Source organism: Filicampus tigris, chromosome 12, assembly GCF_054856515.1.
Source record: "Filicampus tigris isolate MCC_2025a chromosome 12, RoL_Ftig_1.0, whole genome shotgun sequence".
Classification (NCBI taxonomy): domain Eukaryota; kingdom Metazoa; phylum Chordata; class Actinopteri; order Syngnathiformes; family Syngnathidae; genus Filicampus; species Filicampus tigris.
Genome location: NC_141228.1, coordinates 22,821,702 through 22,834,697, shown reverse-complemented (window position 1 = coordinate 22,834,697; position 12,996 = coordinate 22,821,702). Strand labels below are relative to the sequence as shown.

General features: G+C 42.8%; 1 protein-coding gene and 1 long non-coding RNA gene across 2 annotated transcripts in view; one reads left to right on the top strand and one right to left on the bottom strand.

The window, feature by feature from the left end:
• Positions 1-9,181, top strand: part of LOC147139203 (uncharacterized) — a 40,284-nt gene extending 31,103 nt beyond the window's left edge. The window contains exons 3-4 of the long non-coding RNA XR_015089070.1: positions 7,559-7,669; positions 9,044-9,181. This is a non-coding gene — a long non-coding RNA (uncharacterized LOC147139203). The remainder of the gene's footprint in view (positions 1-7,558; positions 7,670-9,043) is intronic.
• Positions 1-11,828, bottom strand: part of bcar3 (BCAR3 adaptor protein, NSP family member) — a 49,995-nt gene extending 38,167 nt beyond the window's left edge. Inside the window, exons 1-4 of the mRNA XM_086047996.1 lie at positions 11,701-11,828; positions 11,295-11,479; positions 7,532-7,653; positions 4,677-4,791 (exon numbers count right to left, since the gene is read on the bottom strand). Of these exons, the coding sequence (XP_085904122.1) occupies positions 4,677-4,791; positions 7,532-7,621 (205 nt within the window). The 5' untranslated portion in view covers positions 7,622-7,653; positions 11,295-11,479; positions 11,701-11,828. The remainder of the gene's footprint in view (positions 1-4,676; positions 4,792-7,531; positions 7,654-11,294; positions 11,480-11,700) is intronic.
• Positions 11,829-12,996: the final 1,168 nt, after the last annotated feature.

The following is a 12,996-nucleotide window of genomic DNA, read 5'->3' as shown; positions in this document are numbered from 1 at the left end:
TTGTGATCACTATGCACCCCCCCACCACCTTGCTTGGATTCCGCAACAACATTATACAGTGCATGATGCCTTCGTCTGTTTATGTATATCTTCTGTCATACATTATATAATTTGAAAGGGATACTATAATTTCATAATAAACACTGTATAAGTCATTATAAACAATTGACGGACGAAACAACTCCTCATCAACGATCCTGGGGGGTGCTGTGGATGCTCCCCACCCAGGTGATTTCCCACCGTTCTCTGCATGAAAAAAAAACCTGTGACGCACATCGCCATTTCCTTGACATATACCTTCCATTTCCTACAATGTATTTTTAGACTTTTCAGGCTTGATCTTGGATGAATGGCACACGAAACGGGAAGCCAGCAAGTTCAAGGCTTTATCCTTAATCTGAGAAAAGTCTGAAGACTAAAATATTATTGCAGTGTTACGCATGCACTATGTGTAGGAAGCTCACACCATCACAGCAGTTTCCTGCACTTCCTGCTAATGTACACGCGTTGTGAGGCCAAGCCCTCCTTTGGCACGTGGACAGACGTAGGCCACAAGATTTTGGCACAGAGCCTCACTGAGTCATGTATTTTCATAAGAGAAGGGCGCAAGTGCTTTTCAAAGAATTAATAAGTCGAGTATTTGGAACGGTTAATTATAAATAGGATACAGCAACCCAAAGTAATTTTGCTTTATAGTTTACCCGTGTAGACAAAGGAAGCCCAAAGGAAACCCACAAAACCCTCTCGACTGTGAGTGTTACATGCTAACAACTGCTTTAACATACAGCAGCGATATTTCAAAAGTAAGAGGTGGGCATTTTACGAAATGTTGCTGGTCCATCATTCGCCATCCGTCAGCGGTCAGGGTACCTGTCCGTGATTCGTCGGTCCGTCATATTTCGCGACAAACTAAATTGTATTCGTCAGTCCGTCAAACCATCAGTCGGTCGGACCATCATTTAAGTCTGTCACTGACAGACGCAGTTAGCGACAATCACATTGAGGGATGAAAACCCACTTCCGTCATTCGTCAATCCGGCTATTTTAGTGGTTAAAAAAATAAATAGAAAATAGCAATGCTCAAAATAAACTACCGTGAATAAATTACACTCATAGGACCAAGATTTGAACCCTGAACATCAGAACTATGACAAAGACATGCTAACCACGAACCCACTGTCAACATATTGTTGATTAATAAATTCATACATCTCTTCCAGTGTCAAGTATGGCCGTAGAGACGCGGTACTAGATCTGCTCCCAAATGTTGTGTCTAATGAGTGTAGTAAGGTTGGCATTCCAATTGTTTCTCTATGGGATATACTGTACGTGGCACGACATGCACTGAATGCGGCAACTCCTTCATTTAATCTTCACCCCGTCCTCGTTTTTTTCCTCTCCCCTTGTTGCATTCACTCCCCATCTCCCACAGACCCGGTCCTCCTCCACCCTGCGCTGCCCTGAGAACACACTGTATGAACATCCTTGCGTTATCTGTGTGTTTTCTATCAGAAAAGTGTGATGTGTCAACAACAAAATGTTTGGCCACTCCTCATTCCTCTTGCTACGCTGCCTCAGGATAAGTTGCTCAAAATCTCCTAAGGTCAAAGTCAAGAGCTGATCCTCAGACTTTCCTCAGTTATCATGACTCATATACTTTTCCTGGTACTGCTCGGTTGGCACCTCACAGATGCGGATTCCGATCATGAAATACTTTAATTCTGAAAAACTTTTCAGTTCTGCTGGACCTAAAGTTGGTTCCTCGCTGGAAGTTGGTATCAAGCCTTTGTATATCCTTCTGCCACTGAAACTGCCAATTTTCATTTGCTATGGCCATGATGGACGGGGATTTTTAAACCAGCAGGACAGGGATTGAGCCGAGGAGAGTCGTATGAATATGATTCAGATATTTACTTATTTTGTAAATTTCCATCAGCACTGTGGTTAAGTGATTAGCACATATGCCTCGCAATCAAAAGTTTCTAGGTTTGAGTTTCGACTCAGGTCTTCGTGTGTGGGCTTTGCTGTTTCTCTCCCCGGCTTCCTCCCACAAAAAACAGCACCTTCGGTTAATTGAAGACTTTAAAAATTGTCCATATCTGTGAATGTCAGTAGGAATGTTTTTTTTTCTACTAGTTTTTTTTCTACTAGTCAACCGCTCACTCATAGTCAGCTGGGATTGGCCACAAAAATGTGTTTTACCATAACGGCAACATAATGTACATATAACCTCAAAATAAAGAACACATACGTCACATATTCAATTAATCAGTGAATTTAATTAAAATATATACAGTGGAACCTCAATTTAAGGGACCAGGAAGCAAAGGACTCCGGATTTAACTTGACAAATAATTTAAAACGTGTAAATAGCATCTCATACAAGTGTGTTAGGTAAGAGGCCTTAAAAACACAAAACGGCAATGGACAGACGTCCGTGTGCTCTGGCTCATAATATTGAATTCCAGGGACTGGATCTTCTCTGTTTTGACAGATGTTAGATTACAGCAGAATGTTGATGACATCGTCTGTGGTACCAATGCACACAAACTGACTGAGGAAGATATTTACAGTACATACAGTAAGTACACATACTGTGGAGTTAACCACAGATCATGTTGACAAGTATCCCTGGCGTAGAGGAAATGATCTTTGCGGAGCTTTCCTCCACAACAACAAGTCATCTAACTTTATCGGATATTGGCTGAACATCCTGTGGTTAATCAAACACATCATATAAAATAAATAGGCACACGCTCTACATGGCCGGTGGCCATGCAATAGATGGACAAGCGCAAAGTACGTTTATAAGAAACAGCAAGATCTCCCCTTGTGGATGATGTAAAACGGGTCAGGGCGATCATAGATCACCACTGTGAAGTGGGCAGCTGGAGACCGCCTTCCACCCCAATTGTTTGTGTGCTGTCTACGAAAATACAGCCCTGAGTGTTCAAGTGGCACTCCAAGATACAAATAAGTCATGCGAGCAATGGGGCAACCGTGTCTAACGCCAGCTTGTTCACTTGCTAATGCTAGCTTAATATTGCTAGCGCTGCTATTTTGTTGAAACTCGATCTCTGTGACTACTTATCACGACCACGCATTTTCAAAATCACAAAGTACTATGAATGGCGTATGTAGTGAGGGGCGTGACTGCTTAGAGACTGGGTGGGCAAGTGGGTGATTCATTAGTGAAGCGAGGCGACACTCAAATCTTGCTAGCAGTTTTACCACCGCTAACTCCCCTTTTACATGAAGCCTAACTGACCATTGTGTGACGTGTCAGTACGGCAACACTACTGGTCATCAGCAACACAAACTAGTAAATCAACTGCCACCATAATTTGCAAAAATAAGACATTTTATTCCCTGAATGTCCACACTGGATGCTATAGATACGACATGTTCCATATATGACAAAAATGTACAAGTGATGATTAACAAGCAAGTCGGACAACAAGGAGCTTGTTTGGATTCTTCCATTTTCCATGAATACGCCTTCTGATCTTCCCTCTAATCGAGAGCATGTGTACGATAATAACGTGTTTTCGTAGATATTAGACACGTCAATCTCTGAGCTGGTTTACATCCAAAGGAGAAGCGAATAGGCCTCAAGGATAGAGTGTAAATATAGACGTGTGTACTGAATTCTGAAGGTGCTCTCGTTGGAATGCTCTTATCGGGGTTAAATGTTGACTTGACATTTTCTCGGGATGCTTTGTGTGTTTGCACGTGTGCGTACGCATATGCGAGTGTCTGTGCGTGTGTGTGTGTACTCATCCTGAGGGGAGATAAATCCATTCACATTGTGGGGACGGGCATCCCTCCCAGTGACAAAAAGCAAGTGTCTGAAATGTAAATCATCAGGTCTCGGAGAAAAGAGTTGTTAAGGTGTGTGTGTGTGTGTGCGTGAGTGCGCACGTGTGTGTTGCTGCTACACAAATCTGGCCTCTGTGTTTAATGATAGGGGTGGCAGGCTGCCAGGCAGACAGATAATAGCATGGTAGTCGGTGACTGAGCGACTTGAAGTAGAGGCTGTTTCACCTCAGCAACGGTCCTCAAAGTGTACGTTGTAATCTGTCAAAACCTCATGGCAGAAGTCATCATCACCTTAGGAGTTGGGATACTAAAATATAAAAGCAAAATATGAATCTTATACACGTGCTGTATTCATTCTTTTGTTTTTTTAAATTGCAACACAGAAAAGTCCTTGTCCAATGTAATAGAAGTTGGAGAGTAGTAGTTGTCATTTTAACCTGCAGGCTAGCATTCATTCAGGCCATTTATTTCAAACCAAACCGTCTGATGCACGAGTGAAAACCCCTCGACAGCAATTAGATGTCACCGAATAATGCATGGGAAACACAAACATGAATGCACACTCCAGTGGTAAGGCCCAGCAGGACTCCGCCGTTTTATAGGCAGTGTGTGTGTATGTGTGTAAGTGCGCCGCATTGTCCTTTGACAGACAAGTGTCCTCACGATCCCCCAGGCATCTGCATGTCTTTACATGACACTTGTGCTATACGTCTCTGTCGCGCTCGCTACGCTTTCTGGGCACACGAGGGGAAAGGCAAAGATGGGTCCTTGGGGACTTTCAAAGACAGAACAAACAACCTGTGTGTGTGTGTATGAGGAGGGGCTGAGGGGGTGAGCCAGTCTTGTCTGCGGAGTACCTTTGCGCCTCTCTCGCTCTTGGAGGAGGCGTAGGGAGGTGAGGAGGTGCAAACGATGGAGGTGATTGTGAACACCGATGTCCAAGAGGTCGCATTCTGACAGGTGCAGCAGGTCCTAGAAAACACAAACAAAAAACAGAAAGCGCATGTGAGTTAGCGCTGCACGATATTGGAAAAACATACCATATGCGATATCGATATTATTGCGATATTTCACATGTACCTAAAGAAATGACATATAAACAAGCTCAATGTCTTCTTAGCTAATTAATTGTAATTCCCCTGGATAATGTCAAAGTCTCCATCCATTTAAGTCTCCATCTCTCTGGTCAAAATTCAGATGAAAGCATACAATTCCATAAGAAAATGATTGCATGTCTTTGTGGTATGCATATTGCATAGGCCATTATCGCAACAGCGATATTTTTTCCATATATTGTGCAGCCCTAATGTGAGTCCTCTGAAAGTGATTGTATTGCGATCTTGAGTTGGTATTACAACATGACGTGATGCTTCTTTAGCAGTCCAAAGTCACCACAAAACTTGACTAAACTTGTCTTCAGCATTCGGGCTACATTCATGATGTGAACTAGAAGTAGATATACAATATCTTGGAACAATCGAAGTGTACAAAATACGTTTCGAAGCCTTAGGTGCACACAATGTTTTGTGCGAGATAAGAAAGTCCAAGTCTGTCTCGACAGGTTGTTGGGAATGTAAACGGCTGACCGCCTGTCCCCCCAAAGTGTGCCATCTCCTCCCCTCATCCCGATCTTGTCATTAGCGCATTGTTTAGCACACCAACAAACAGACGCCGCCGCACTTCAGCCTGCCCTACGGTGTTAACTAAAAGGACTCCTCAAGTAGATGAATGGCGGGGAACCGGAACAACCTTGGGCAGTGCTGGACTTTATGTTCAAGCGTACATAACGATAAATTAGACGCACCGCGTCACCACAGAACCTTCACAACTCAAAGCCGCACAGCTCAAGGACTTGTTGTTTTGTCGCATTTAGAAACACTTGTCTTTTTCGCTTACGCATGCACACAGCTTGGTGTTTTTCTATTTGCCCCTCTCTTGTCTCATCTCCATTTGTGGGCAAATCCAAAGTGACATGTTTTCTTGATCTGCTCATTCAGAGCTGAACCACAATATGAACTCTCAATCCTGTCCAGCAGAGTTGATTTAACGCCTGTGGATGGTGATTTTATTCCCCCCCCCCCCCCCCCATGTGAATGCATATTTTGTGTATGGTCAATACAAGCCATTATGCTCCTCAATAGTGACATAAAATGAATGTATTCATTTCACTTGTCTAAACAAATGCTTTTACGAATGAAGCATTTCTCCCTTTTCTTGATTAAATCGCTACATGAAGTGGAGTTGTAAATTAGGAATCGGAAACCGTTTGCGATTTCACCAAGTTGAAACTATAAGAGCTTTGACAATCCTCATACTAATGTTTACTTAATGTCTGGCCAATGTTGGTGGTGTCTACAAGCTAAGTCATGCAGTACTAATCCTGAATGGTTGAGAACCAATGAGCTGGACATTGTTGGTATAATATCCTGAAAAGGATCAGTGATGCTGTATGAATCCATTATGGAAGGAGGATGATGATGATGATGATGATGACGATGTAAATTCCGAAAATATCTGCACAGCATCGTGTCACATAACCGGGCGACAAAAATGAATCTGATGTCATTTGCACCATGAAATATGGGTAACTCCAGCAGATGTTGTTCGACCTATAATGAAAATAATTGAATCGATTTCATATCTAATAAAGTCACAGGAGAAAAACATCGCACAGCAGCTTTAACAACACATCAGAACCATTCCCTTGCCCTTGTCTGTCCCTCACACTCCCACCATCTGTTTCGTTCACTGCTCATTATACCGCCATTAATAACACCAGCGCGGTATGGGCAGCCGTTAGTAGGGGGCAAAGAATGGCTCTCAAGATCGTGTAGGCTAATCAATCTGCCAATGCTGGTTAAAGGTCAAATTGGACTTCATGGTTGTTGAAGAGCCTCCACATGATTGTCTGTTTTCTCTGATCAAGCTACACTTGGGTTTTTACTGCTGTGCTGTAACCACACAAATGTCCTCATTTGAACAACGTGGGCCTCAAAAATGATTGTTCTTACACTTGCCTCAAAATGAAAACCTTTTTAACCTAAAAATAGAGTCCACAATAAAAAACTAGCCACTTCTGGTATGTCCCCCTTATCTTAATTAAGATCACCTCCATTTGACAGTAATTTGCCAAATTTACAATTAAAGGGCAAGGCTGGCATGACAACTTGTGTGATGAAAGATAAATGGCCAAGTAGAAAATCATACAATCGGCCTCCTCCTAATTTGTGCTACATGAAATTCCTTGAGGGCCATTTTGCAGTACTGTAATTTCGGGGTAATTTTTTTCCCCTACTATCCACATGAGCCGCTACTAACAAAAGTGAACTGAAATCACGTGACTTATTTTCACAAGCTAGGCACAAACAGAAAGTGGATGGCTGCCCAAGAATAAGCTGCAACAAGTCCTCAACTTGTGAAGTTTATTGCCAGCAACATGTCCTCAACTTGTGAAGTTTATTGCCAGAGCCATGATGACATTTAAAAGAGCTCCGCCGCTTTGAGACTCCTTCCCAATAATACATCAGACCATCTTGTAAGCGCACACAAACTCACAAAATGGGGCTGGTCCAAAAACGGTCTCGCGGATTGTTTTTGTTGCACTGAGATGAGCAACGTAACACACCGCAGATGCAACGATTGATCCGTCCACCGAATTGGTCTCGTCATCTCTGGGATCATTTGGGTTTTGCTGCCCTTTAGGCTGTCGTACCTCAACACCGTCATATTCTTGTTCCAGCGCAGTGCAATACTGCGGCAGGCCCAGCTGACTCAGCCATCGGGAGATCGACTGGTGCTTCATGGTCCACAAACGTTGAGCTCTTCAGATGGAACCTGAAGGAATAGACGAGTACGCACAAGATGGTTCTTTAAAATCAACCGTGGGACATGGAAAACCGATCATTGTGCATTCGAACAAGCATTTAGGAAGATTCAATTCTGTATACAGCCAAAACGGCCCCAAAACGTAAAAGAAAAACGAATTGTGGCTTTACAAAGAAGCCCACATAAAATTGGGAATCACTGACCAACTTATTTAGTTATCGCTTGAAAGTTTTATGTTGGCGAGCGTTTGATCGTGTAATGGCTTACTCAAATCATATTACTTCTTTTTGGGAAAATTGCTCTAAATCTGAAAAGACTGCAGAAGAAGTTTACCATTGTAATATAACAACGATGCATGAAATAAAATAAAAAAATATCAATCAGTATTGTGTCTGCCGCTGGAGACTGGGGGCCAGTGCATACTTTTGAAGGGGAAGTCAACCCCAACATTTTCTTTGTTCTATGCAGCCCCACTAGTCTAAACACGGCATTCCGATTGATATTGTGTTTGTGGAATATGAGTTAAGTAGTAAAATCCACCCGTTTTTGACCATCTCAGTAGGCGGCCATTTTCTCACTTCCTCAGCTTCAGAAAACAGGTGAGCCGTGATTAGTTGTTACCTGAGCCCTAAGCAGTTGTGATGTCATTTTCAGTTGACAGGAAGTGGCAAAATGGCCGCCCCCACAGATGGCTAAAAACAGGTGGATTTTGAATGCCGTGTTTCGACTAGTGGGGATGCATCCTTTTTTCATTCTATTCTGCGTGTGTGAGGGACTGTGGCGACACATCATTGCTAAGGACAGGACGCAAAGAACATCATCAGGAAGTGAGGCAATGACTGAGTATGTGCAGTGACCCCACGCTCAGGCAATTACATTAAGTGATGTCACAAGAGTGTGTTCGTCCCTTACTGTGTCCAACCACTCCGCAGGAGTCCTCACTCAATCGCATCAAGCCAATCTCTGAGTGTGCCATTGTGCAGGTCACAGGAGTCCTTTGTGCACTTTGGGGACTCCTGTCAGTGTGCGACCCCATTCCCAGTTTAACCCAGTGGACGGCTGGAGTTCATCCAGGGAAATGAATGACCTCTGTTTCTTTCCACTGGCAAAGATCTTAACGAATGTGCGCGCACGCTGCAGCAAAAGGCATCTGAAGGAGCATTATGAGCTTCAATACACATTTCATGTAATTATCTCACGTCTGACAATAGCGTAGAATGGAGAGAGAGTCGTGATTATCTAAAATGCTGCATTCAAAACGTCCCCTAAAAGACACCACGCGTGATTGCCCACATCCACTTTCAGAAAAGCACTCGAGACATTACGAACAGTTAGCTAAGAGATGATTTCCAAGTGCGGGAACAATCTCATGCTTGACGTGGTGTCTTGTCATGCTCAGGAGGTGACAGTGAGGCACGGTGGTGTGGAGAGAAGCTGGACGTTCGGTTGAGTTCGGGCTCTGGAGGACCGGCCTCGTCTAGGCAGGAATCAGATCTCAATGATTTGCTTGCCATCTTTCGGCCAGATGACACTTTTCACATCCGAGCTGGCAGCACTGTCTGCTACACAGATGTATTTTATTGTATCATGTTGAGATTTTTTTTCTTGAATAATGTGAAAAGGGACACTATGAGTGGGGGACGGTTCCTCAAAGATAATGGAAAGGAAACGGGGAACAAAAATGAAGCAGCTGCGTTTGAGTAGCGAAGGAATCAGAAAGTTCAACTGCTTGCTCCTCAGGTCTTGACTTCCCTCAGCAATATAAGAGAATTAGCATCACCAATTCACTAACGGCCCTTGAGCAAGGCACCCGACGACACTCCCGTGACTGGGGACTTGAAATCTGGCAACTGCTCCTTTCAAGAAGAATGCAAAAGTCAAATTCAGGACATGACAAATAACCTGTGGGACTTTTTTTCCTCTTGGGATGCCACCAACTGGTCAAACAACAATTTTACCTCATGTAATAGTTTTTCGCACCGTTTGTTTACACACTCGAGCATATTCTGAACGGCGCTCGTAGGAACTGAGAGCGCAGTCGTCTCCCAAGAGGCTTCTTCTTTCTGTTGAGTCCACTTCAACTTTTTTGTCGCTCTGACCTCGGCTGTTTCCCATGACCACATCTCTCCAGAGTGCTGTCACAGCATCCAATTTCTCATTGAATCCGCTACTATAAATAGACTCATCAAGAGCCTGCCTGCTGAGTGAGCCAAACAGGCTTGGCTGTTTAACAACATATAACAAAGCAAAAAAATAAATAAAATGGATGGACTTTGAGGCAAAAGCAAACTTCGACACAACCAAGACTGCATTCGAGGACAATCTCCTCTTCAGTCGGTCACTCTAATGCCTTAATTGGCTGCTGTCTATACACCAAGGGCATCTGTTGAACCAATCACATTAGACTGAAACAATCCAGCCAATTGAATTAAGCAGCAAAATAACATCAGCACCTGGCGTCTTCCAGCAAACTATTTGAAGGAGACACTTTATTTAAGGTTCATGACATAAAGACAAATGAGAGGCCCGAACTTCGGTATGTGAGCGTAAACTTTTACAGTATGAAGGTGGAATTTAATGTTCTCCTGGTGTGCTTGCCTAAAGAACATGTCTGAAGCTGTCTGCGTGTGTTCAACTGAAAGTTAAATGCAGCAGAAGTAACCCACTTTTGTTTACTTTATTATTATATTTTGCATTTTTGAAGAAGGAAAACGTTGCATTATCGTCGCATGAATTTGAGTATGTCTACTCTGACAGTCACTTTTTTTGAAGGTACACTTTCAATATTACAGTCCACGCAGTGTGTAATCTGTCACTTTATTGTCATCTCAATGCATAACTGACATGACGTTTAGTCAATTTTTGACCAGCTAATCAGTGAGCGAAACTGTCAAGCTAACCTAGCTAGCTTAGCTACCCAGTTCACACAGCTAGCTTATCTGCGTCTGACAGATGAAGGTAAACGTCTCATTAGATGTCGTGTCTCTTATCTTTGAGTTGAAAACCTTTCATGTTGCTGAATAATAATCAAATGATATCAAATGTTTTTATCTTTGGAGCAGTCCACCGGGACATTTGATCCCTCAACGAGTTAGCCTCAGCCTATGAGGCGGGAGCATTGTATTACGAAAAAAGATTGTGAAATAGATTTTTAGTGTAGGGTATACTTTCCACCTTTGATCTCATAACTTAAACACATCTCTGAAACGTGTTGGGATGACTCAAATGAGTTTTATGCAATCAATTCCTTCATTCCAAACTAGTCACGTGCGAGTCATTCACACGTTGGCATGCAACACCACATACATTTATTTATTTTATACATTTATTTCAGTGGTGAGCCAAACACTGTTTGCTTAATCATGTTTGTCCTAATTAGGCTATGTTTGAATCCATTCATCCGGCTATCTGTTTTCGACTTAATGTCCTGTTCCCGGTCGCGGCGAGCCGAAGCACAACCCAGGTGAGCTTGTGCAAAAGGCGGACTACACATTACTGAGAGCAAGCTGAACAAACGCTGCCTGTTGTCAAAGTCAGCCAAACATTGAAAGTCAGTTGAAGTCTAGTATTTGACTTTTAGGCTAGCCAAAGGATTCGGAATATTATTTCAATGGGGGAAATATTGTAGGAACAAAGGGTGTACGATTTACCTGACAGAGCTCTGGTGTGAGGGTATAAGAATAAATCTTGTAAGTCCTGAGTAGCACTCTTGAAGATGCTCCGGAGAAGTTGCAGCACTTTGTAGTCGGTCATGTCTCACTTTCTGTGGTCTATATAATTCTATTATTGCATTCTGATATGGAGCCATAAATGGTGTGAAAACCTGCCATGGGACCTTCATGCAAACCACACAACAGAAAAAAATATGCTTTACAATAACGAAAGTTGTGTCCATTAATTGTCTTGAGGATGTTGAATCCACATGATTTTGCTCTTCATTTAAATTAGGCATCAGTGTCAGATTTTGACAGCAAGTTGGCCAGTAAGTATAATATTTATGTACAACAAACAATATTTTCAAAAAAATATGAGCCTAAGGAAAAAAATGACACCTACCTTGTGGATTTTTGAGCTACAGTCAGTCAAGCGGGCAGCGGAGTGCAGCATGCATGCAGTCAACAAGCGCACTTGCTGCATGTGGCGGTCACAGCGGTGAGCCTGCACAAGTTGCTGCCATCTCATCCACTTTAACTGTCTACAAAGCCATCAAACACGCACACAGAGACAGAGGGAGAGAGAGAGAGAGAGAGAGAGAGAGAGAGAGAGGGAGGAAGGGAGAGAAAACAATTGACGTGTTCATGGCGGTATAACTCAACTTGACTAGTTATTACGGTAGTTCCAAAATAACATTCAGTTGTGTCATATAACATAAAGCGGCAACGGCTTGCAGCCCATTCCCCCAAAATTTGCAGCATACTCCAAACAAATTGACAAGGTTGGGGTACGCACGGATAATCTGGCCTATTAAACCCAATTCCCCTCAATCAATGTGAGCAAAGTCACATTGTCAGACAGTCGTCTCAAAAAGATGATCCTGACCTGATGACAGGATAAGACTTAGCTGTGGGGTGTGCCAAGAGAAATCCCCCCCAATGTTGAACAGAAAGAATGTATCTATACTCGATAATGTCCTGAGAAAACTGTTGTGTACTCTTCAATACTGAGCATGGTGCATGTGTGGTCATGCACGACAGACACATGTTGAAACGGATGCAGTTCATAAAAAAATAAATAAAACAAAACACCTGAACACAGAGTGAAGCTCAGAAAAAAAATGGAGTCTTCTTTAAAACATCTGCTACAATATGTATGAACATGCACATCGGTCACATCTGGAGTATTTCTTAAAGTGGGAGTCAACCCTGAAATGTTCTTTACAATTTTATGTTCTATGTAGCCCCACTAGTCCAAACACGGCGTTCTGTTAATATTACGTATGTGAAATAGTAATATTTGGGCCATGAACAGAAGAACAAGAGCGGCCGAAAAGAGCTTCCTCAGCAGGGTGTCGGCGTCGACCTTTAGGGATGGGTTGAGAAGCTCTGTCATCTGGGACTCAGATCGGGTAAAGAGGAGTCAGATGAGGTGGCTTGGGCATCTGGTTCGGATGTACCACGAGACTACCAGTGACCACATTTGAATAATGCCCTTTCTAATAAAGGTAAAGCCAACGTCCAGCATATTCTAATCTAGATGCTATAAAATACCAGAATGTGTTTTGTCAAATAAGGGATTTGACTAAAAAATGTAAAAACAAAATGTTTCCCCACTTTCTTGCTTCATTTCCATAAAGAAAAAAAACTATTCAGCGATCGACTCACGCATCTGGCCAGAGGAATCAACTTTGTGCTT